At 32.7% G+C, this 22,625-nt stretch overlaps 1 protein-coding gene across 6 annotated transcripts in view; it reads left to right on the top strand.

Annotated features, from left to right (window-relative positions):
* Positions 1–21,348, top strand: part of LOC129755639 (kazrin) — a 322,166-nt gene extending 300,818 nt beyond the window's left edge. For all 6 annotated transcript variants that reach the window (XM_055752232.1, XM_055752237.1, XM_055752236.1 and 3 more), the window contains one exon: positions 13,325–21,348. In XM_055752232.1, the coding sequence (XP_055608207.1) occupies positions 13,325–13,858 (534 nt within the window). In that variant the 3' untranslated portion in view covers positions 13,859–21,348. The remainder of the gene's footprint in view (positions 1–13,324) is intronic.
* Positions 21,349–22,625: the final 1,277 nt, after the last annotated feature.

Raw genomic sequence — 22,625 nt, forward strand, 5'->3', positions numbered from 1 at the left:
AAAACTATTGATCTTTTTCATAAAATATTAAATTCCCCCAAAAACAATGAAGATTCAAAATCCCAGTTGATTTTCTGGTCTGGTGTCCAAAGCCGGTCGCCTTGTAAGTCACTATACCTGGCATCAGGGCCGTAGGAAGTACCGGTTCAGGGGGGGGGGGGAGTTTTGATTAACAACAAATTTTATATCAGTTTTGCTTGGAAAATCAAAAAAAATAAATCTACGAAATGAATCAAAATTTTATTTTATACCTATTTGTGGTTTGTGGTGGTTGAGTTTCCAAACTTACTCTAATTAAATATATAGTTGAAATTTTGAATCTAGAATTAATACTATAAAACTGTGATCTCCTGCAATTTGAATCCTTAATAAAATTCTCACATTGATATGTTGATCTTGACTTATAACACTTAACTTTGAGCTGAACCTGAATCTGATTTTTTCCACTTGAATACCGGACCTGAAACCTGCCTTTGAACCTGAGTTTTATAAAATAAATTTACGGTTAACTCTTTATTTGAGGAACCTGAGTTCAAAATCTGAATTCCGAATCTAATTACGAATTTTCAATCTAAGTATCAAATAATTTCTATAGACCAACAAACGAAATTTGTATCAAAACCCTCAACCAGGAATCTCTTATTTAAATTCTGAGTTTTCGTCTTTTAATATGAATCCTTTCTTCAGAAAATTCAATTTGTAAATCTAAATAAAAATTTCAAATGATGAAACTGTTTCGGGTTTTTCAATTCTGGATCACCATCATGAAACTTTCTTAAGGTTCAATTCTGCAAAAGCATAAAAAGTTGGAATGTTGTAATAGTTGATTTTTTTTCACATTCCGAAATGATGAGTTTCGAATACGGAAAATGCATCTAGTTGAGGTTTCAAATGCAAAACCAAGATTCGAATCAGGTTTGTTTCCCAATGATGATCAAAACTGGATCTTTATAACAGAAATAACTGAATAAAGAATGCGAAATCTGAAACATCAAATTTTAATGTTTATAAGTAAATTTGGATCCAAATAATGCAGAATTATTCTAACCTAAGCTAACCACATATTTCTACGCTTTAGGAGTGTATTCGGAAAAAAACAACACTTTGATTTGTGAATAACTTTTGACTGCATGAATGGAAATTGATGAAATTAGTAGTTTTTTTTACTTTAATTATTGGGCAACCCATGCGCCATCTTTAAAACATACTATGAACCACCCTTGTTCAAGTCAAGGCGATTTTTTATTAAGTTTTCTGTTTCCCGAAGCTTAACCTTCAAAATTACTAAAAAAAATCGCCCTTCTTCGGCACAAAAACAACCTATATGACTTTCTATTGGCACAAAGAATTTATAAATTGACACAAAAATCATAGGCTCGCCTCCACAAAATTAACAAAAATGATGTTGATTTTTAAGTACGAAATATTCAATTTTCCCATACAACCCTAAAAGTTCAAATTTGCTCATGTCCACGTTAGTTAAAAATTCTGCAAAAATCATGGATGAGTTTTCAACCAAAACGAAGCTTTTTAGACCCCGAGGTTTGAGAAATTTGAAAATGACCCCAAATCGACTCAGTCTACTGTCCCAATAATTTGCGAACAATTTGACCACCGTATTTTGTTTATTTTACCGGTCGGCAGCTTTTCTACCTTGTACAAATGAAATCAGGCCTGTTTATTAGTCAACTAGACGAACTAGTAAGAAAAAATCATCTTTTATTATCACTTCCTCTATTGATATTTTTGAATATCATCATTTATTCAAATTTAAGATCACTATTGGATCCTTAAGGATTTGTTGAACGAATGTCTGTGTGAACTTCGGCCAGAAAGTTTGTTTTCAGCTGTTTTCGGGTCTTCCACTAGAACTTTGTTGGATTTTTCTCGATTCTGCCCAAAAAATTTGGTCCATGAACTTCAGTATTGGGCGATATCTCAAAAACCACTTAACAGGTTGTGACCAAATTTTGTACACATATAAACTAGGGTAAAGGACCCTAAGACAACGGCTTAAGGAAGCTTTTTTCAATATTTCAATATAATTGCCTTCCACGTTGTTTTAAAACTGATGTTTAGTAATTGAACTATATTTCTTATACTGTTTTATGAAACTATGAAGGAAATAGATCAATCCATTTCGTACTTTTTAGTAAATTTATGATTTATTTTCCTCATTCAAGTTCCTTCATTGTCGTACCAGATTCCTAATTCCGTCGTACAAGGAGACCGAAATTGTCTCAATTTATTTCACCCTCTTCAGAAATTCATTTAAAATTTTGCGGTTGCGGTTCATGCAATTGGCATTAGGTTACATCGAACGGATCAACCGCACAGGATAACAGCAGAAGTTCTTTCAAGTAACCAGTCGCAATAAGCCATGAAACTAGGATAGCTTTATTGTAAACAGGTCTACCATTGCTTGGCTAATGCATCTGCAGGCAGCAACATATTATACCTTCTATTCAATTATACCGAAATTGTCTCAAACTATTCCTCCCTCATGAGGTATAGATTTGAAATTTTGCGGTTGCGGTTCATGCAAATGCTATTATTTACTTCGCACGGATCAACCGCGCAGAATAACGGCAAAGTTCGAATGAGCTCTAAGTCGCAATAAAATGGTCTTGCCAAGAAATCTCAAGGTAGCGTTATTGTTGCTAGGTAGCATTGCTTGGCTAAGACAATTGCAGGCAGCACAATATTAGACCTTACAAATTGAATCCACCCTGCAAATGTATTTTCTACCAACACACTCTCCAACGGACAGGGCTGCCATGATCCAGGATTTGTCTATAAGATAAAATTTCATAACATTCATACAGACATTTAACACAAATCACAATGCACAAATTTACACAGAAACTACCCATATTTAAAGAACATCAACATTTTTAATGGAATTATATGTTTTTCTACGTAATGAGACTGAATAGTAAGAGTTTTAAAACTTGACTCATGTTTGCTGCATATTTTATAAATTCTCAGTGAATTTTCAACAAAAGATGTTTTGTCATTTTTGACATATTACAGTTTGAATGAAAAAGTCGAAAAGGTTTATCGCTCGTCAAATAGATGAGCTGAACCAGTCTAATGCGCATTACACGCATCAACGTGGCGCTGCTTTGCGGAGAATACAGAACATTTTAATCGTGTAAAAGAACTGGAGATGTGTTCAATATATTCTCTTCAAATAGCCATGTTTTCGTTGTAGAAATTTGTTTCTGGTATCTTCAAATAATAATTGTTCATTATTCAAGTGCAAACATTGCGGAAAAGTTTGGAAAGTTCTCAAAAATGAAGGTCTGATTGGAGCTTCCAAATGCAAAATTTTGTTCTCAATTTTTTTAATACTCTTATCACGAACTGAAATTCTCTGATTTAGAATAATGACCGAATAGATATTCTAAATGTTTTTCATTTAATCATTAACCGTCGAGGAATTTTCACCTTTTGACACATGGAAAGTATTATGAAGATTTGAAACATAGAACACAAAATTAAAAAAAAAATAAACAAAATAATTAAATTCAAATTCTATAGAGATGCAGATATATGTAAGAGTTGAAGAATTCAAAACTTCAAATAAGGTTATTTTCACAACCACAATTCAGTGTCTCATATTTAAATCATAATTTCAAATCAAGTTTTGAGAAATGAAATATTAATTTAATATAAAAAATGGAGATTTAAAGTTACAATCACAGCCTGCAGAAATTCCATCAAATGTATATTTCAATTTTATATCTTTGAAACACAAAAAGCGTTTTCATGAGATGTTTATGAATGTGATTCTCATCAGATAAAAAAAAATGTTATCAAATTGTTTTTCTAAATGTGACAAAAGTTTCATTCGATGCCCCCAAAGCCAAAAGGGTAGAAATGAAAAAAAAAACAGAATAAAGATGAAATGTTTAAAATACAAAACCCGTTATCATTGAAAAAAATCAGATAAAAAATCCAAATGAGTTTAGTACCTTAAACAAAGATTGTAAGTTCTCAAAATTCAGAAAAACCATAAAACTGAACTTCAATAACTGAAGAAACAACACAAGACTTGAAAATCTCAATGAATTGAATCTGGAAAAATATAAGATGGAAAAAACAAAGAAATATTCATGTTCAGAGAATCATTCAATGATATTAGCAACCCAACTATGAGATGATAACTTGAGAATGATCATTTAAAAATGATTCAAGATACTGAAGTTAAGAAGATGGGAAAATGTTGGTTAAATCAGTTGAAAATGTTTAAATACGAATTTTAAACCTAAGACAGAAACTGGAATGGAAGTTCAATAAAGAAACTCAGTACTGTCGATTGGTGCAATTTACAGGCAGAATCACATTTGCGTTTTGTCAACATGTGTATTCTTATACATGTGGGAACCCTGGCGAAGGATATCGAAACAAAGCAGCGCCACGTTGATGCGTGTAATGCGCATTAGACTGGTTCAGCTCATCTATTTTACGAGCGATAAACCTTTTCGACTTTTTCTTCAAACTGTAATATGTCAAAAATGACAAAACATCTTTTGTTGAAAATTCACTGAGAATTTATAAAATATGCAGCAAACATGAGTCAAGTTTTAAAACTTATATGGTAGGAATCAGCATAAAAAAGGGGTTCGATTTTGTTTTATTTTGAACGACTTTATGTACAAAAAATCATATCTTCCGATTTTTATTTATCCAAACTTGTGTTGAGATCCAAACCAGAGACTCGTGAACTCTTATTTCAAAGTTTAAATTATTCATTCATCTAAATTCTCTTGTCATTTTGAGCTTCAACGGAAGTTTTTTGCATCGATTTTCCATGCATCGTCAAAATTCAATAGAAATCGAGGTTATCGGTCCAGGAATTGATTTTTTTGCCTCGAGTAGTTATTGATTCCTATTTAGAGAATTTCTGAAAACTGGAGAAGTTTACGTTTTAGTTTTCAAGGATCTCTCAGTGAACATTCTGTAGAGCAAAGCGTTTGGTCGTAAGATATTGCAGTTTGAATGAAAGAAGTTGAAAAAGTCTAATTTTCATATAATTGATGTATCTAATGTTTCAAATACTTGAAAGAGGTTTAGTGTCATCAGATAATCGAACCAAAAATAATCAAATCTTAAATATAAAACTATGAAGAAACAATGACATTGGAGTTGAACGTTAGATATGTGTAAAGTTGGAGATATTCTTGCGTGCACTCAAACGTCTATTAAATTATGCACGGTACTGGTAGTAAATAATTTGTAAAACACCAACCACTTAGCTAAAAAAGCCATCAATTCTATGTTCATTTAAAACCATGCATTATAAGCAATGCTGAATACATTCAAGTAATTTATTAATATAAAAAGACTTTTTGCACTTATCTCCCAGCGCATCTAGTTCCCAGCTTTAAAATTACTTTATTGTGTTGTGATTACTTAGAAATCAATTATGTTCATTCTCTTTGAGTCCGACTGTGATCAGCAAAAAATAGTAAAAGTGAACCGGTCTAATTCCAATTCTTGCAAAACGGTTTCCTATTCCTGTCGCAAAATTACGACGAATTATGGGAGCCGAGCGATTCGATTTCAATCGAATATTGATAAATTTATATAGTTCAGATTAGTTTGAAATCATTTTTCTAATTTTATTTCAACACTTTTCTGTTGAATTTGATGATTTTGATAGTTATATGCATTGACAGGAAGCGTTAAAATAAAGAAACACGTTGGGGGGATCACTAAGTTCGTCTTTCAATATGGCGGAGTGTGCCAATAATTAATTTCACTTCGAGATTTCAAAATCAAATATCTCAAAAAATAGTTTTAAAAGTGACAAATTTGTAATAGAAAATAAAATCACAGGCGTAAGTGTATCATGTGAAGTAGTCTATTAAAGTGGAAAGTTATTTTCCGGCTCTAAAACATGCATTCATGAATTAAGACGAATAATAGGGATACGACGGAGGAGGGTACACCTACCCTACATCATTCGGTAGCTTCACTGAAAATTTTATCAATTTTCATCCATGCATTCAAAAGTTATTAATTTATTTTCGAATGCACTCCCAATATTCAAGCCGTGAAATTTTCCCAATATCCGGGTTATTTTTCCCAATATCCGCTGATATCAAAATTATTTTTAAAAAATCATGAAGAAAAGCACTGAAAAACCTGTTTTTAATATCACAACTCATAAGTCAATTTTCAATCATATATTAAGTTTCTCAAAAATCGTTCGTGTCAATTTTTATGCAATTTGCTCAAAAAATTTGGACGCAAAATACGTAGTTATATTTCTAATGAATCAATTAAAATTTTCAATTGATTTTGCAAATAATGTGAACAAAATCGGGCAACATCTGGGTAATCTGGCAAGCTAAATCTTATCTTATTAAAAACAGTAGTAGAGTTGTAGACCTGAAATAAGATTTCGAGCTTTTGGCTTTACTTCTGAGTCGAGATTGTTCCTCTTGAATAATTTTAGTTGTTTATCAAAATTTGATGAGGAATTTGCAATTTCGAGTTTAGAGAAGAACATTTCGCTTGACTTTTTGGCTTTTAAGCTCCAAAATCCTCCTAACCCCCTCCCCATCCTCCCCGTCCCTACGGCCATGCCTGGCATGTAAATGCTCTAAAATACTTCAACAAAAGTTGAATAACAAATTTCACGATGTACTTATATTACTTTTGTTTTAATTTTTAGTGTCAAGATGGCTGAGACATGGGCGAACAAAATTTTCAAGTTTATCGAAAATACATTTAAAACGTGCCGATATTAAGCGTACCCCTTTTCTGATACCTGATACCTGATACGACCTGATATTATTACAATTTTTTTTTCACTACATGATGTTAAAGATGTTGTTCTAAGATTCTGAATGATAACAGCTATAAGACAAGCACGGGGCATTCGGTAAAGCTAAGAGAAGCTTAATATCCAATAAAAGCGAGAAAATGGCCCATTTTATCAAAATCATTATATATAGTTTCATATAGTTTTATGTTTTGAAAAATATTTATTAATATGAAGAAGCATTAAACGTAAAATAGATACTGAAGAAAAAAATTTACCGAAGTTGATCAAAAATGATGAAATAATGATACAACTTCTGTATATTTTCAGCGAAAAAATGGTTTCTAGATGATTGATTCTAACTTTTGCTTTCTACATATGTTGTGATGCAAAAACAAGTAAAACCCTAAATCCTGTATAAAATCTCTATGTTAAAAATCATTTTTATATTTGAGGTTGAGGAACCGATTAATTTTTAAACTCGGTTCACCAAAAATTTTATTTAAAACTCTTTTAATTGTTGAAAATAAGAAAAATAATTCTGTATATGCACTCAAGCAAATAGCAATCGAATTGGTTATTTTTATTTTATTTTTGGATCAATTCGTTCGTATCTTTCAAAATTATTAACTATGAAAATTTAAAATTTACATGCAACCACTAGACCGCTGCAAAAATTGACTTTTTGCTCCCATAGGTTTTTTTTATGCCTTTTGAGTCACCAAACATCAAAGAAAAATTTGAGATGATTTAGTTGATTCGCGTTTCAATTGTATATGGAAAATCGTATGGGTGAAACAAATTTTGCATAAAAATTCATTCAGAAAATTCAAATAAGCTTGAAATGTAGCTTGTCTCTAATTATTGATTTTGCCTATTCTTTAGCTTCATTTTTTTGCTAACATGAAAAGAAGCTAAGTAATTTATGGAGAAAGTCATAAACATTTCGAAATACATTTTCGTAGGTGATGGTAAGAATTAAAGAAACATGAGCTATCAAAGAACGAAAGAACATAAGCCGTAAATATCATGAATTTTTCGAAAAAGATACAACGGCTCACCGGCAGGACTTGAACCGGAGATTGCGGAGATTGCAGGTTCAAGTCCTGCCGGTGAACCGTTGTATCTTTTTCGAAAAATTCATGATATTTACGGCTTATGTTCTTTCGTTCTTTGATAGCTCATGTTTCTTTAATTCTTTCCATCACCTACGAAAATGTGATTATTTTCAGGTACAAAGATGTACCAAGCGATTTCATAACATCAGTATTGATTTCGAAATAAAAAATCTGAACCATTAGAAAAATGTACAAAAATGGCAGTGTTTGCTGTACTTTCAATAATTTCATGAAATATTTTTGCAAAGGTTATATAAATCAACAAACTCACTGGCTATGCAATGCAGTTTTTTGTGATTTTTATTTATCCTACAGTAAAATATCTTTCAATTACGCTGTCAATAACGCTAAAAGTAAAAAATTCATTTTGAAGAGATTTTTTTTTTGTGTAACATGGAGTATTTTTTCTATGGTATACAGAGTGCTTAATAAGTTCGAATGCAAATTAAAATAACGGTAATTCAAAATCAACTGGACCGGTTTTTTTAACTCAAATGGAAAGGTAATTCAACAGTAGTCAATCACACCTTTTGTTTAGGAAATTTTTACCTTAAACCAATTCTATGAACTTCAGCGGTTTCTCGAGTCCACCGTACGCAGTACGCTCCTCTATTGTTGAAATTTAGTTCCCTATAAGAATGCTGACGATTTTTTATAGAGAGTCAAAACAGGTTTGCTGTATTCGTTTATTCTCGACAACATGTATGATACAACTAACCAATCCAAGAGAGCTATATTTGAAGGGCAAGGCACTTTTCATTTTTAGCCAATATTTCCAAAAACCTGTATTATTCTGTGTAAAATGGCATATAAAAATAAACACTAAATGCTAAATTAGCCTAAAAATCCATTAATGACCAATTTAAACTTAATACTTAAGCACATATTGAATGGTTTTCATCTATTTATGATGATCAATTATTCTATGCTCCATCACGTTGATAAGCTTTTTGATGAAAATCAGCTAGCACGTAGCTACTTTTTCGACATTTCACACATAATACGAAATAAAAGATTTTATATGGGACATGTTTATGTAGGAATTCAGTTCCTTGTTTATTCTCGACATCATCAATGATCATGAGAATTTGACCATGGAAGTAGATTAGCTGACCTGTAAACTATTTATTTTGATCAATAAATTGAATTTTTTACCAGTACCAGTACTTGTGGTGGGAAAAGGCTGATAAAAAACGAACACTTAATGAAAATTCATTCTTCGACACCAGGAATAGTTTGTCTTATAATAGCACAAAACTACTCTAGAAAAAGATAGATGTATATGCAACGGCTTTATCACACGATTTGGTTAAAAAGTGTAATCGAACTTATTGCGCATCCTGTATGTCAGGTTTTTAATTTGTTAAATAAAATGTACTGGAAGAATCAAGACGAATCTTAATCATACAACTCTGTACAACTCTTGTGGTTTTTGAATAAAAATTTGGTTTTCCCATACAAATTTCCATACAAAATTAAAACTCGTTGGACAGGACTCGATGAATCGCATCCAAAATTATTATTAGTATATTCAGTAGTCGAAACAACCAAAGAAAGTCATGGAAGGGGTAAAAACTATAATTTAAAATTTCTATATAAAATTTCTCTGAGGTTAAAAGGTCTTAAATAAATATTATCATTATTATATAAAATTTGCCGTAGTCTAGTAACCAAACATTGGTTATTTTTGATTCACAAAACATATGAAATTGAATTTCTGTTAAACTCGTACATGAGCATAAGGGTGGAAGCCAAATAGATCATGTCAAATTTCGAAAACAGATCATGTAGGTAAATATTTTAGATTGACCCAAAAAACTGACCAGTGCAAAATTTCAGCTTATTTGGCTTGATAGAGGGGTGCCTGAAAACGCTCAAGGTTTCGGTTTTAAGTATTGCCTTCAAAAATCACCAAAGGGAAGACCCAAAGAAAATAGGAAAAATTCGAAATTTTACATTTTTTGCCAAATGACTCAAAAAGACATGAAACGTCGAAACTGGTGGTATCTCAAAAAAAAAATTCTCAAAAGTTGACTTTAGAATTTAAAAACTGACGTAGGGATCAAAGGACATCCCATCCGGTAAATTGAAATTGAAATTGAAATTATGATGCCAAATGACTTAAAAATACATGAAACGTCGATATCTGGTGTTATATCGAAACCAATTTATGATCAAGAATCGACTTACTCGGATTTAGCCTTTTAGCGGGAGTCTCAGAAAGTTGATTTTTGGTCATTTGGCATCAGAATAAAATGTCGATTTTTCCGATTTCCTTTTGTCTCCCCTTTGGTGATTTTCCAGGATCAAGAAACCGAAACTTTGAGCGCTTTGAGGCACCCCTTAATCATGTCTGATTGAGCTGCAATTTTGCACAGGTCAGTTTTTTTTGGAATTCTACCGACCATATACGGTTTTCAAAAATCGATCATGAAATTTATTCCATACAGCCATTGCCACCCTAATGAGCCTCGAGCATGTTTAGCATGAATCTATTAATCAAAATCCTAGACATTGTAATTTTTATGTATTTTCGATATTCAGTTAATATTTAAGGGAAATAAGCGCATGATGACCACACAAGGCAAGATGCGCCTAAAGTTTTAGCAAAACTGCGTGCATTTGAGTCTTTTTTTTTTCAAGTGCATCGTGATTTAGAGTTCATTTACTGCCGTATTAAACACTTTGACTTTCCTTTTGAAAAAATGCATGTTTTTTTAAACAATACCATGTGGTGAAAAAACATTAATTTTGATGCAACTTGAAAACAGCGCTTCAAAGAGCATGAGCAAACTGTATCTTTAGCTTTGCAACCACTCCTTTTTTAATTGCAAGCACTTATATTTTATACCAGAAGCCTTGAAAGCTGAAATGGTCACTTTTAAATAAAATAAATTAAACTTAGAACACGAATTTTGGGATCATCTTACCCTGTACGTCTGAAAACGGTTGAGTATTTTACAACTACCCAAGGTAGTTAACGTTTGAAATATGTAAAATATGAAATATGTAAATCTATATGAAATTATATTTACACTTTTGTTGGCAAACATGATGAGTACTCTTCTTGAGGGTGGATATGGATTTTGATCTGGATTAGAATGGTTATGAACTGTGTCATGATAAAGATTTAGCATAAGGTTGCAAGATTACCCGGTTTGATCCGGGTTTGTCAGAATGTTTAATACAAATTTTCGGAAAAGTCCGGTCCGGTCGGGTTGCCCAGTTTTCAATTAAAAAAAAGCCCGGATTTCGCCCGGATTTATTCACTTAATTTTCCAAATCAAACAAAAAACAAACAAATTGTGTAGTTATTTTTTGAGTCCAAACGATTTTTTAGCAAGTTTATAAAAATAGTAGAAAAGAGTTTTGGAAGCCTAAAATACGATTTAATATCTGCTGTAGATTAAATGAGCCCGGATCTTGCCCGGATTTTTGATTTAAATTTTGAAATCAAATACCCAGATTTTGCCAGGTTTATAGATAAAATAATCCGAATGTTTCCGACCCGGGTACGTGCTAAAAAAACTTCTGGCAACCTTAATTTAGCATAAGAATAAGAATTATGTGAAATCCAGGTTAGGATTAGAATCGGGAACTGGATCAGGCAGACGACCAGATACAGGAGCTGGTTTAGAATTACGGTAATGATCACGATAAAGATTTGGATCTGCATCTGGATCAGGAAAATAATCAGGTTCAAGTTCAAAAGTAATATCTGTTACAAGTTCAGTATCAGAATCGCGAGCCGAATCTATATATAGATCCGTATTAAGATTACTTTCCAACTAATGACAATAACCAGAATCAGGATCTTAGTCTTGATCTCAATAAGAGCCAGGATCCGGATCAGTGCTATGAACAAATTTCTAACCAAGGTTAGAAAAACCAAGATTTGATTCAGAAACAGAATCAGGATCGGGTATAGAATCAGGGTGAGAATCAAGTATAAAGTTTCAGGTTCAAAAAAGCTAAAAACCCTAACGTAGAGTTTTAGCTTTTCTATTTAAAATACTTTGCTAAAATCTCTTGATTTTTTAATAAGACTTAAACTTAGGTCCTCAATACCAGGGAAATACAAAATCATCAATTTAGACATAAGTGGGCCAAATCATTTTTCATATCTAAATGGTTGTCAAGCGCAAATTTTTATATTTATTTATTTTTCCCATCATTTCAATTTCTCCTGCGTCGCAATTCTCAGTTAAATAAAAAAACAGAATCAGGATGAGGTATAAGATACCAGGTTTTAGAAACAGGGTATGATTAAAAGCGGTTCGTTATCCAATACGGAAAATTTTCCATCAGAATCAAGGTTAGGTTATGAATTTAGGTAAGAAAAAGGATCATGATTAAGATCTAGACTTGGATTTTAAGCTGCATTTGGACCAGGATTATGAACAGAATCATTCCAGCATTGGATTTTGAGTTATTCTTTTTAGAATAGCTAAAATTCCCTTGAAATTTTTGTAAGTATAAATAAAACTAAAATAAAATTTTATACTGATACCCTCGGTATCAGAGAAATACAAAATCATCAATTGAGACATAAGTGAGCCAAACAATTTTCCATATCTGAATTTTGTCTGATTTTTTTTCGATATTTTACTCATTTTTTCCATACTTTCAAGATTAAAGTTTCCAGAATTTCTCTTGCACGTATCCAGGCCTCGCAATTCTTAGCGAGTTCAATAAAAAAAACCAAGCAAAAGCTAATCTAAAAAAAGATGGGAGAAAATCATTTAGAATTTAAATTTTCCATCGAAGCTTATAAGTAACGTATTGTAAGCTTCCAAATTAATGTTGATAAAAATAACTTTAAAAAATTTATTACTGCCCATAAATCAAAACTTGTCATAACCAAACAGTTTTGGGCTTATTCTACAAAATTAAGAAAACACCCTAAATGATTACAATCTGGGAAATTTTCCACAAATTCCAGGAAGTCATTTGAAGTTTCAATTAATTAGTTTTGCATGACCAGTTTAATTTGGTTGACGCTGTTCCACAATTATTTGGTTTTAGTTTTCATTATCCTTTGTGGAAGTTATTTGAAATCCTCATAGTTTTATAAGATTCTAGGAATATTCTATAAAGAAATTGTAGAAGGCCTTCTAACACTTTAAAACTGAACTGTGTTGTTAAGTATTTACCGGCATATTTCTTTGTTTTCCTGTATTTTTTTTATTATGTCCTTCATTTACTGACCAAAACTCACAATTCCGTTTTATTCTTCACCCAAATCCCGCGTTTAAATCCGACTACCTATCTAGAGCGAAACCAACTAATCAATTTTTCACACCACATCGCATTGTGTGATGGTGCTCTTTTCTCGTTTTTCCTCGGTATCTCTGGTTCTGGCTGCATATCATCGTCATGGAATGCGACGCGCTGCTGCTTCTGCTATTGGCCATCCCGGAAAACTCCACAGGGATCTCTTACCAAAGCTTTCCGGATGAATTCCGGCTACAAAACACGCGGTGGCGGCGCTTCTGGTGTAGGAAGCAATGGCGGCGGAGGAGGAGGAGGTTCGGACAAAAATAGCGTCTACAGCTCAACATCGCCGACGCCATCGTTCAGCAGCAGCGAAGGCGGAATTTATGCCGCTGCCGGTGGCATGCACTACTTCCACCATTTGCCGCCCCCGACGACGGCTCCTCCCCCGGTTCCCACGATCTACTCGACGCCACCGGTCAACAACAGCAATGGAGGGCCCAACTCTTTAGTCCTGGGCCTTCCACCAAGTTCTGCTTCCGCAATTCCTCATTCGGCGGATCATCGCATCAATTACCGCGTCAGTGCTCCACCGATGGAAAATGCCGCTGCTGCCGGATCTCCTTCCGGTGGATCGTCGATGGGAACACTGCCGAAATACGCGCAACATCGACGGGTCAAGAGTATTAGCGATATTGAAGTGGCAGCGGCTTCGTCCTCGTCATCGGCGGCCACGGCAGCCGGAAGCTAAAAACCCATTTCGAGGAAAGTTTGAGAAGAACGAAAAACCAGAAAACTACTCTATACGATAATAAGTGCACACATGTATATTGTTCCAAAAGAAAGGCGGAAGTGGGAAAAAGGGGGGAACGATGGGATTCTGGCAACTATTTTTTCGTCTCAACGCATTGCTGTAAACAATATCACACCGAAATCTAGTCAGTTTGAGAGGAGGAACAGTTTAGTAATAATATTTTGTTTAACTTCTTTCCAATCATTTGGCTGTTCTGAATTCTTTAAAAGGTATCTAAAACATAATTTCTTAAATTTTGTGTTAATTTTTTTCAGAGCCTGACATTTCGATTGAACGATTCCATAAAATGACATGAAATTCAAGATTTGAATGGTATCTTTATGTCACAATTTCAACGAACATTTGAAATCTCTGGATATTTCCACATTATAGAAGGGACTTTAACCTACCAAATCCACTTTTGAGAAAGAACCATCGAAGAGTCAGAAGCAACTTTATTTCAAAACAAGCGTTCAATATGCACGTTTTCTGTTAAAATTAAAGTTTGGACACTCATTTTCGAGCTGAAGGATTCAGAAGCGTCTGAATATTCAACGAAACTGTTTATATGATATTCCACCACATTTAGCACATTTTTCGGTTGCCTATTGCAACTGATATAAATTACACATAGGGGAGATAAGGGCATAACAAGCACCCAGGGCATAATAAGCACTCCTTTATTCTACAAAAGTACGTATTTTCTCGAACAAATTTTCATGAGGATTTGTTTCGTACTTCCTACAGTATTAATTTTTCACCAAAAAAGAAATATCCTTTTCATCTTTACAGAAATATTAAATATTTAATAACCAGCTAGGTTCTCAAGTGACGAAAAAATTATAATTTTTGAGCACCACCAAATAAGCTTTTATGACCTTTAAATCATCATATTGATCTGAAATGTACGCACTGCAACATGATTTACACATTGTTTCTCAATTTTCATCATCATAAAATTTTTGATTTTTCACTTTAATCAATTTTAAAACACGTTTTTACTTAAATTTGTTAACCTGGGGCGAACAGAGCACTATCAATCAGGGCAAGGTGAGCGTTTTTTGCCGTATAATCTTGCAGCGAATTCGACTCAATGAAGTCAACTGAATAATAGAGCTATAGCTTGACTTGTTTCATCTGTTAAATTAGCATATTAGGCTTATATTTTAGAGAGAATGAACCAAGAAGGAAAAAGAAAGACTGCTGAGACATTACATATAAAACTGAAAAAAGGAAATACAGTAAACATAAAACAAGACGCTATCGAGATCTCTAAAATATACAGCTCAATAATCAAAAAACTAAGAGCGACGCCACAGTTCACAAGAAAGAATGCGAAAACGACGACCCCAAACACGACTACAACAACCGACTGCACGACGTCACCAAGAACGCAAAGCTTTGCGTTAGAAGCGATTCAAAATCTGACTCAAAGTAAGTTAGACAGCCGTTAGGAAAGCACACGGCGAAACAATTGTAAGTGCTTCTAGTGTAGTTAAAAGTGACGGAAAATTGTGTAAAACTTTTATTCTAACAAAAATTTTTTTGTATTATATTCTATTTTTGAAATTTTATGAAATACAGTTTTTCTGAATATGGCCGAAACAAAACAGTAAGCCGAAACGTAAAGAAGTTGTTTGGATTTGACTTTATTTTCACCGAAAAATATCAACCAAAATCGATAATAACAATTAGCGGTGATCGAAAATCGTCCCCATCAAATTAGCATATTGGTAAGGTGTCGGAGAGGTAATCAGTAGACTTGAGTTCGATTCCTGTTCGAGGGGATTTTTTTTCACTACCATTCATGATTAATTTTTTTTATTGTTATATTATACGGCTAGTAGCATCATCCGTCAAACAAAACAACGGAAACATAATGTATGAGCATGTGTTAATTCTTTGAATTCTACAAACAGGCCTAGATTATTTTGCTATTGCTCTGTTTGATGAATCTACGCCTCACCGTTTAGTGCAAAATGCAGCAATCTTGATTAATAATTGAAAAAAAAATCACCTTGACCAGGAATAACACTCGAGCCTACTGATTACTTCTCCAAAACCTTACCAATAGACCAAATCGTCAGATGAAACAAATCAAGCTGTAGCTCTATTATTCAGTTGACTTCATCGAGTCGAATTCGCTGCTAGATTCCCCGGCAGAAAACGCCTATCGTGCCCCGAATAATAGTGCTTATACTGCCCCAGAGCGGTTCTCATTATGTCCCTACAGTGACTGAGCTTTCAGCAAAAAATTTAAAAATGCATTTTTAAACGTTTTTATCTACTTTTTCAAGTTTCATCCAATTAGGCAATAGACTATTTGAGTGTCTGAACACGCAACAATAATGTAATTAACATATTATAGCTATTCTCTATGGTTAAATAAGCGTTAACGTGGCCTTAAGGTGGCCATCATGCCCTTATCTCCCCTAATTGTCAATATAAACTTTTCAAAAATTAAAACCCTTGATTAAAGTTGTAAATTTTGCAAAATTATGAAAATTTCGTTAACAAAAAAGTATCTGTCCCCGCTGCCAAAATATTTTGAAATGTCTTGTAACAAAAATGGTTTTTAAAAACATCGAGACCAAGGTTTTGGTGACGATATTTTTGTTAATATGTATTTAAACCTTCATCCATCAATGAAATTTTTACCCGTAATCGTTACAGTCCCTGGAGAGTCAATTTACTACCCCTGGCTAAAACCAATGTATTTGTCTCGTTTTCCAACCGATTTTTACAAAGTTTATAGTTTTGGAGGTCTTGTAATATAATTCAAATATGTTACTCATACAATTTTCAGCTAAAGCTCATCAGTTTTCAGTGAAGTTGGAAGCTGTACTCACTTAAGGTTTTGATGATTTTCTGGTTTACGACTTCGACAATATAATGTTATTACGATGATTCATTTAATTTGGTACGTTATGTTGCTTTGGTGGTATGTTGTTCGTTGCATTATACCATTCGATTCGTACCAATTTACGATGATTGGATGAATGACAGTTCCAACCACACTTTAAACGATGTTTTTTTACCCTTTTACGACTTGACGCGATCTGATGATAAATTGGCGGTTTAAGTCACCCTTTATGCGAGGTGTGTTACGGTCTTATACGATGTTCAGAAATTTGAACATCGATTGACAACTTAAGTCACACTTTATAGGAAGTGTGTTGTACTCTTGTACGATGTGAAGTAATTTGATATTCGAATGATTGTTTAGCGACACTTTATGCGAGGTGTAATGTAGTCTTGTACGGAATGGAGCGTAAAACGATTTTGCGAACCGCTGTATGTAGCATGTTATGTGTAGTATTGTGATTCAAATACGATTCTGCAATAATGATACGCATGCAAATAAAATACTATTGAATTTCATTATTATAAACGTGTTTATTATTGAATTCAGCACACTGATATTTTTGTCCCTCATAAAAACTATAAAAAAATCAGCTTCTGAAAAAGCACCTTTTCAGTAAAAATCTCGCTCATCCGGGCGTGATCATAAGTATAACTAAACTTCTAATGCTTCGGATGAATTTAAGGTACTTGTTCTGTTCTTCGTTGCAACAATGAAGTAGAATCCCAGGAACACTCTTGAAGATTAAGCTTCTTTAGCTTTGGGTGTTTTTCACCGTCATCAATAAAACTATGGAGATTCTAGAAGTATGACTAGAGCTTAGAGTCTAGTACACGTTACTTTAGAGATAATTTAAAAACTAAACAATTTTATATTTTTGATTATACTACCTTCGTTAATCGATTTTTTTACCAAAGCTCGCCAGTTTGAACAACTCCCTTCAGAAGGTAGAAAAAGACACCCGAATTACCGGAAGTTATTCCAAAAAAAAAACTATCGCTGCGAAATGATACAAGTACGCAACTGGGGCCGAATCGTACACATTTTTTTACGTGTCACATTTCTATTTATCATATTTGGGTATAGTATTGCAGCTCTAATGTAATTATATCACTAGAATCGGTATGAATTTTCCTTTCTGATTAATACAAATTTATTGGGGAAATCATGCGTTGATATACTCAAAATCCAGGACAAAGATAAATTCAAGTGCAAGAAAATCTGAAAAATTGCAAATCGACGAAAAATTCGGAAAACGGCTACTTTTGAAAATTCGTCAAAAATTCTGTATTTTGTACATATTTTGAAAATCTAAAAATGCAAAAATGTGCCAAATTACGTCAACTTTCCAATCTTTTTTTCAAAATTTATCTGGTGTGACATTAACAGTTTTGACCGTACACTGATTGAAAAGTATGATTTTTACACCATTATTTTGCATTTCTGTGGCTATGATCTTAAAAAATTCAAAAAAAAATATTTACTAGTGCGCAACGTATAGTTTCTAACTTCAGCTTTCTTGGACACTAAGTGAAGCGTGATTTTTCAAATGTTTCGTAGACTTTAAAAAATGGAAAAATTAGCTGAAAACATATTTGAGTTGTATTAAGATGTTTCAAAAACCATAAATTTAGTAAAAATCGGTTGAGAAACAAGAGTGATATATCGATTTTTAGCGAGAAGAGTCAAATTGGCACTCAAGGTCTGATTTTTCTGGTCTTTCAGGGTGCGTCCACAAAAAAAAAGTGATGATGCAAAATTAAAGATCAAGAATTCATTGAAGATCCCTGAAGAATTTTTGATGCACCCGAATAAAGTAATAAGCCGCCAAACTTCCAATAGCGTCAAGCGGATAAGAGTTGAGCAAAAATAACTGATTTCATCTAAATAAAAATTGGCGAAAAGATTATGGCGAAAAATGTTTGACGTTTATCTTAATATCTTTGAAATCAAAGTTTTCTGTGATTTCTACAGCTTTGCTCTTGTCCATATCTAATGACATAAGTCTGCAAAATTAAAATTTTGGGTGACCAAGAATTTCAGAGCTAATTTTAACAAATTTCTGGTCATTTTTATCCTACAACTTAAGTTTCTAAGTTCTATTGGTAGATTATTAAGTTGTTTTGAAAAAATACTATGTTGCTTGACGTTTCTATCCATAATATCATCCTTTTGATGGCAGCGCTCTTTGATTGTGGTTTTGGTTTTGGCGCTATGGCGATTTGCAGCAAAACTTTTTGACATGCAGCGCCAACATGACAATGAATATGAATTGTTATAAAAATTATTTTTTTTGCAGAAACTGTATCATTTTGGAAAATAACAAAGGCTGGATCTGGTAGGAAAATCTTCAATATACTAGATCCAATGATTTTTGCATAAGCTTCACTATGCAATTATTATTTTTCATGTGTTTTTGACAAAAACTTATTTTGAAATTGTAAGATTGAATCTATTTAAAATTTTTGTAAAATAAATCTGCTTGGTGGATGTACGAATCTACGCTGGTTTATCAGGTTGAGCTTGAACTTGTAAATATCCTCTTGAATTTCGCAATTTTTGAAAACAGAACTATTTAAGGAAAAAAACTTCAAATTTATGGAAAACATACATGAAGAATCAGTTTAGTATATTTTGAAATGGAAATTTGTTTCCAAGCAAGGTAATTAGTGAAATTGTAAATGGTAGTGTGAAAGTGGAAACTTGGTTGAATTTCTTCATCCTCGTCAATTGCTCCAGATTCCACTTTTTTTGGGGAAGAATCACAGTTTGCAGCACTCTTTAGAGCTTGTGTTATGAATGCTTATTAAAATGGCTGAAGAGTTATACTCAAATAATACTAAAATGGCTGAATATTTGAAAAGTGGTGATTCAGAAAAACGTTAATTATTTGATAATTGATTCTTCATTTGATTAGCTGTAGCTAAACTGTAGGAACAAAATAATTTTAATCTTTAAAATTTTCACTTCAATCTGCTGGGCGACAGTCGTTACTTAGTAGTTATAGGCAGAGAGTTCATTTAACACCAATCTCGATATTATGAATCTGATGAGCCTCCAAGGAATAGTAGAGTCGATAATGTCCAGCCGCTGGAGCTGGAAATTCAGGTGATCTGAAATGATGAAATAGGCTTAACTAAGGTGTTAATTTACTTTTTCAGAAAAAATAACGGCATGATTCTCCTAAAAGAATAAATAATATCAGTCGGTATATTTTTTTTTTTTTTTCATAAAACATTCATTTTATAAGGCAAATAGCAAAATTATGGTGGAAAATGTTCTTAGTTACTAACTTTTGTCACTGAATGTAGATAATTTTTTTTTTTTAAACTTGTTCTTGAAAACATTATGAGTTGACATATGTAGCTTTGAAAATGTGGTAAAATGAACTTCAATTTTTTTTTTGCAATTTCTTCATTGTGAAACGTTTAAAAATGGTGAAAAAAATCTTTTTGTCACATTTTGTTAAATTTTTCAACTGAACTTCAATAACTCAAAAAACACTGTTCAAAACAAAAATTCAGCTTTCTCATAGTTTCCTCAGTTTTCATTGATTTTTTTTTCATTCATTGATGCTTGAAATTCAATGCGTTTTCTATAAACAGACAAATGTTTTCTATTGTCACTTCTTCAAAATAAAAAAGTTTAATAACCCTCTGATATTTTTTTTGTGAATGATAATAAAATAAATACCTAATTAAAGGTAATTATAAAATGTGGAAGGACTTTAATGTGGAAAAATATCAGGTCTTCTATCTTTTTGTATATCTTTTCATTCACAGCTGTTCTATTAAACATTCTGAAAGTAACAAGTTCTTAATGAAAAATAATCCAATTTTGTTCTCTTATTTATGTATTTTTTTTTCAATTTATGCTGTAATGTATCGTATTTTGTAAAATAAAGGTCGACGCAAACTGTTCCTCTGAAACAAAATAGGTTTTATCCCAGAACCAGAAACAATCACAAACGATTCACAGAGAAGACCAAACACAGATTGCTGCTACTCGAAGTCATAAGAATAAAGAAAAGCAAACAGAACAGATTTACATATCGATAAAATCCAATAAACAAGAATCATTCATAATCCATATTTTAACCAGAGTTTAGCTACCATTTACAGGCAGAGCAAATGCAAGGAAAATAACAACAAAAAATTATGATTATTATTTGAGCCACACCAAAGACACAATATTTACTACCAACTGAAGCTCTCGAATCGCAACCAAGCTGTTACCAATCGACATTCCTCGATGCTAGGCATAAACAATTTCAGAATTTTTCTTTCGTCGCAACAATCAATCGATAAGAACAAAAAAGACTAAAGCTTGTTGAAAGTTGCTTAATGGGGTGTTCTTTTCGTTTCGGGGATGATTTTCACTCCACTGATTTCGAAAAAAATTGATCTGTTTTAGCTCTCATCCCCAGGTGGCAAACTAAGAAAGAAATTCGACAAACTGTTGATCGGCAAATATTAAAGTGGAATAACAAAACTTGATGCAGCTAATTAAAACCTAAAAGCAGGCTAACAACTATTTATCGGATCTACTACTTGAGATCTACATGCTAGTGGAATTTAACTGATATTAAATAATCAAAAAAAAACAAAGAAAAGACAAAATGGATTAAACACTATTTTCATAAACTTTCTTCTATATAGGTAAAAGGCTCAACTCGATAAAGGTATAGAACGAACCAAGTAAAATGACTTATATGCATATAAAGTTAGAAATATATAAAAAAAAAAAAACAAACAACATTCCAAATATGAATCCAAATCGTTGATACCCAAAGAGCATGAAAAAAACCAAGCTTGATATGATAAGATAAAATAATTTATAATGTTTAGCGTAATTTATTCTATATCTATAGAGTGTTAGCATGAACCCATATTGATGAGTGTTGATACTGGATTATCGATTAATGAAAAGAAAGAAGAAAAAAAAGTCATACGAGTATCTCCTTGAACTGCAAAAACCTAATAAAATATTTATATGTAATCGAAATCTGAACCTGTTGTGTTAATCAAAAGAATTGAGAAATCAATAGAATAATGGTTATTTGAGTAAATCCGTTAAATGTTTGTCTAGTTTATGTTAAGCTAGAGTTTGGAATAAACAAAATGAATGAATTCTGATTTTATGAAAACGGTTTAAACTAAAATATTATAAATGCTTTATTTTGAAATGTAGTCATTCAATACTTCACTAAATACCAGCAGTGATGTCAATTGAATTGATTGTTTTCAACGCCAAAAGACATACCCCTATTCAACAGTTTATAACTTTTTTTCCTATTAAGATAGGAGGATACGGTCTTCGACCGAGTTGTTTAGTGTAAAATTCTCTTCAAAATATTAGGAAGTTCGGTTCCACAGAAGAAATAAAAATGACGTTGGTTTTTCAGAACAAAATATTCAATGTTCCCTGACAAACCTAACGTTCCTTAAAAATTCTACAAAAAAACACTAATGAGTTTTGAACCAAAAAGAAATTTTTAAGACCCCAGTAGACTCAGTCTATTGTCACATGGATTTGTGCTCGACCAGAAATCGAACTCGAGTCCTCGGAGTTACCTTTCTGAAAACTTAGGCCATCCACTAGAAGTTGACTTCATTGTGTAGAACTCGCTGCCATATCCTACGGCAGAAAATGCTCATCGTGCCCCGATCATTGGTGCTCTGTATCGCCGCTGCCCAACCACGCCTTTGTTGGAAAGGCCCCCAACCCCGGGTTCTTTTTGAAATACACATAAAACCGCAGAGAATAGTTGGTTTTATAATTTTGTTTCACCTAAATGATAAAAAATATGTTAATCTATCAATCCTTGTTACTGAAAACTGTTTGACTTGCAGTTGTCGAAAG

Source organism: Uranotaenia lowii, chromosome 3 (genome assembly GCF_029784155.1).
Source record: "Uranotaenia lowii strain MFRU-FL chromosome 3, ASM2978415v1, whole genome shotgun sequence".
Lineage (NCBI taxonomy): Eukaryota > Metazoa > Arthropoda > Insecta > Diptera > Culicidae > Uranotaenia > Uranotaenia lowii.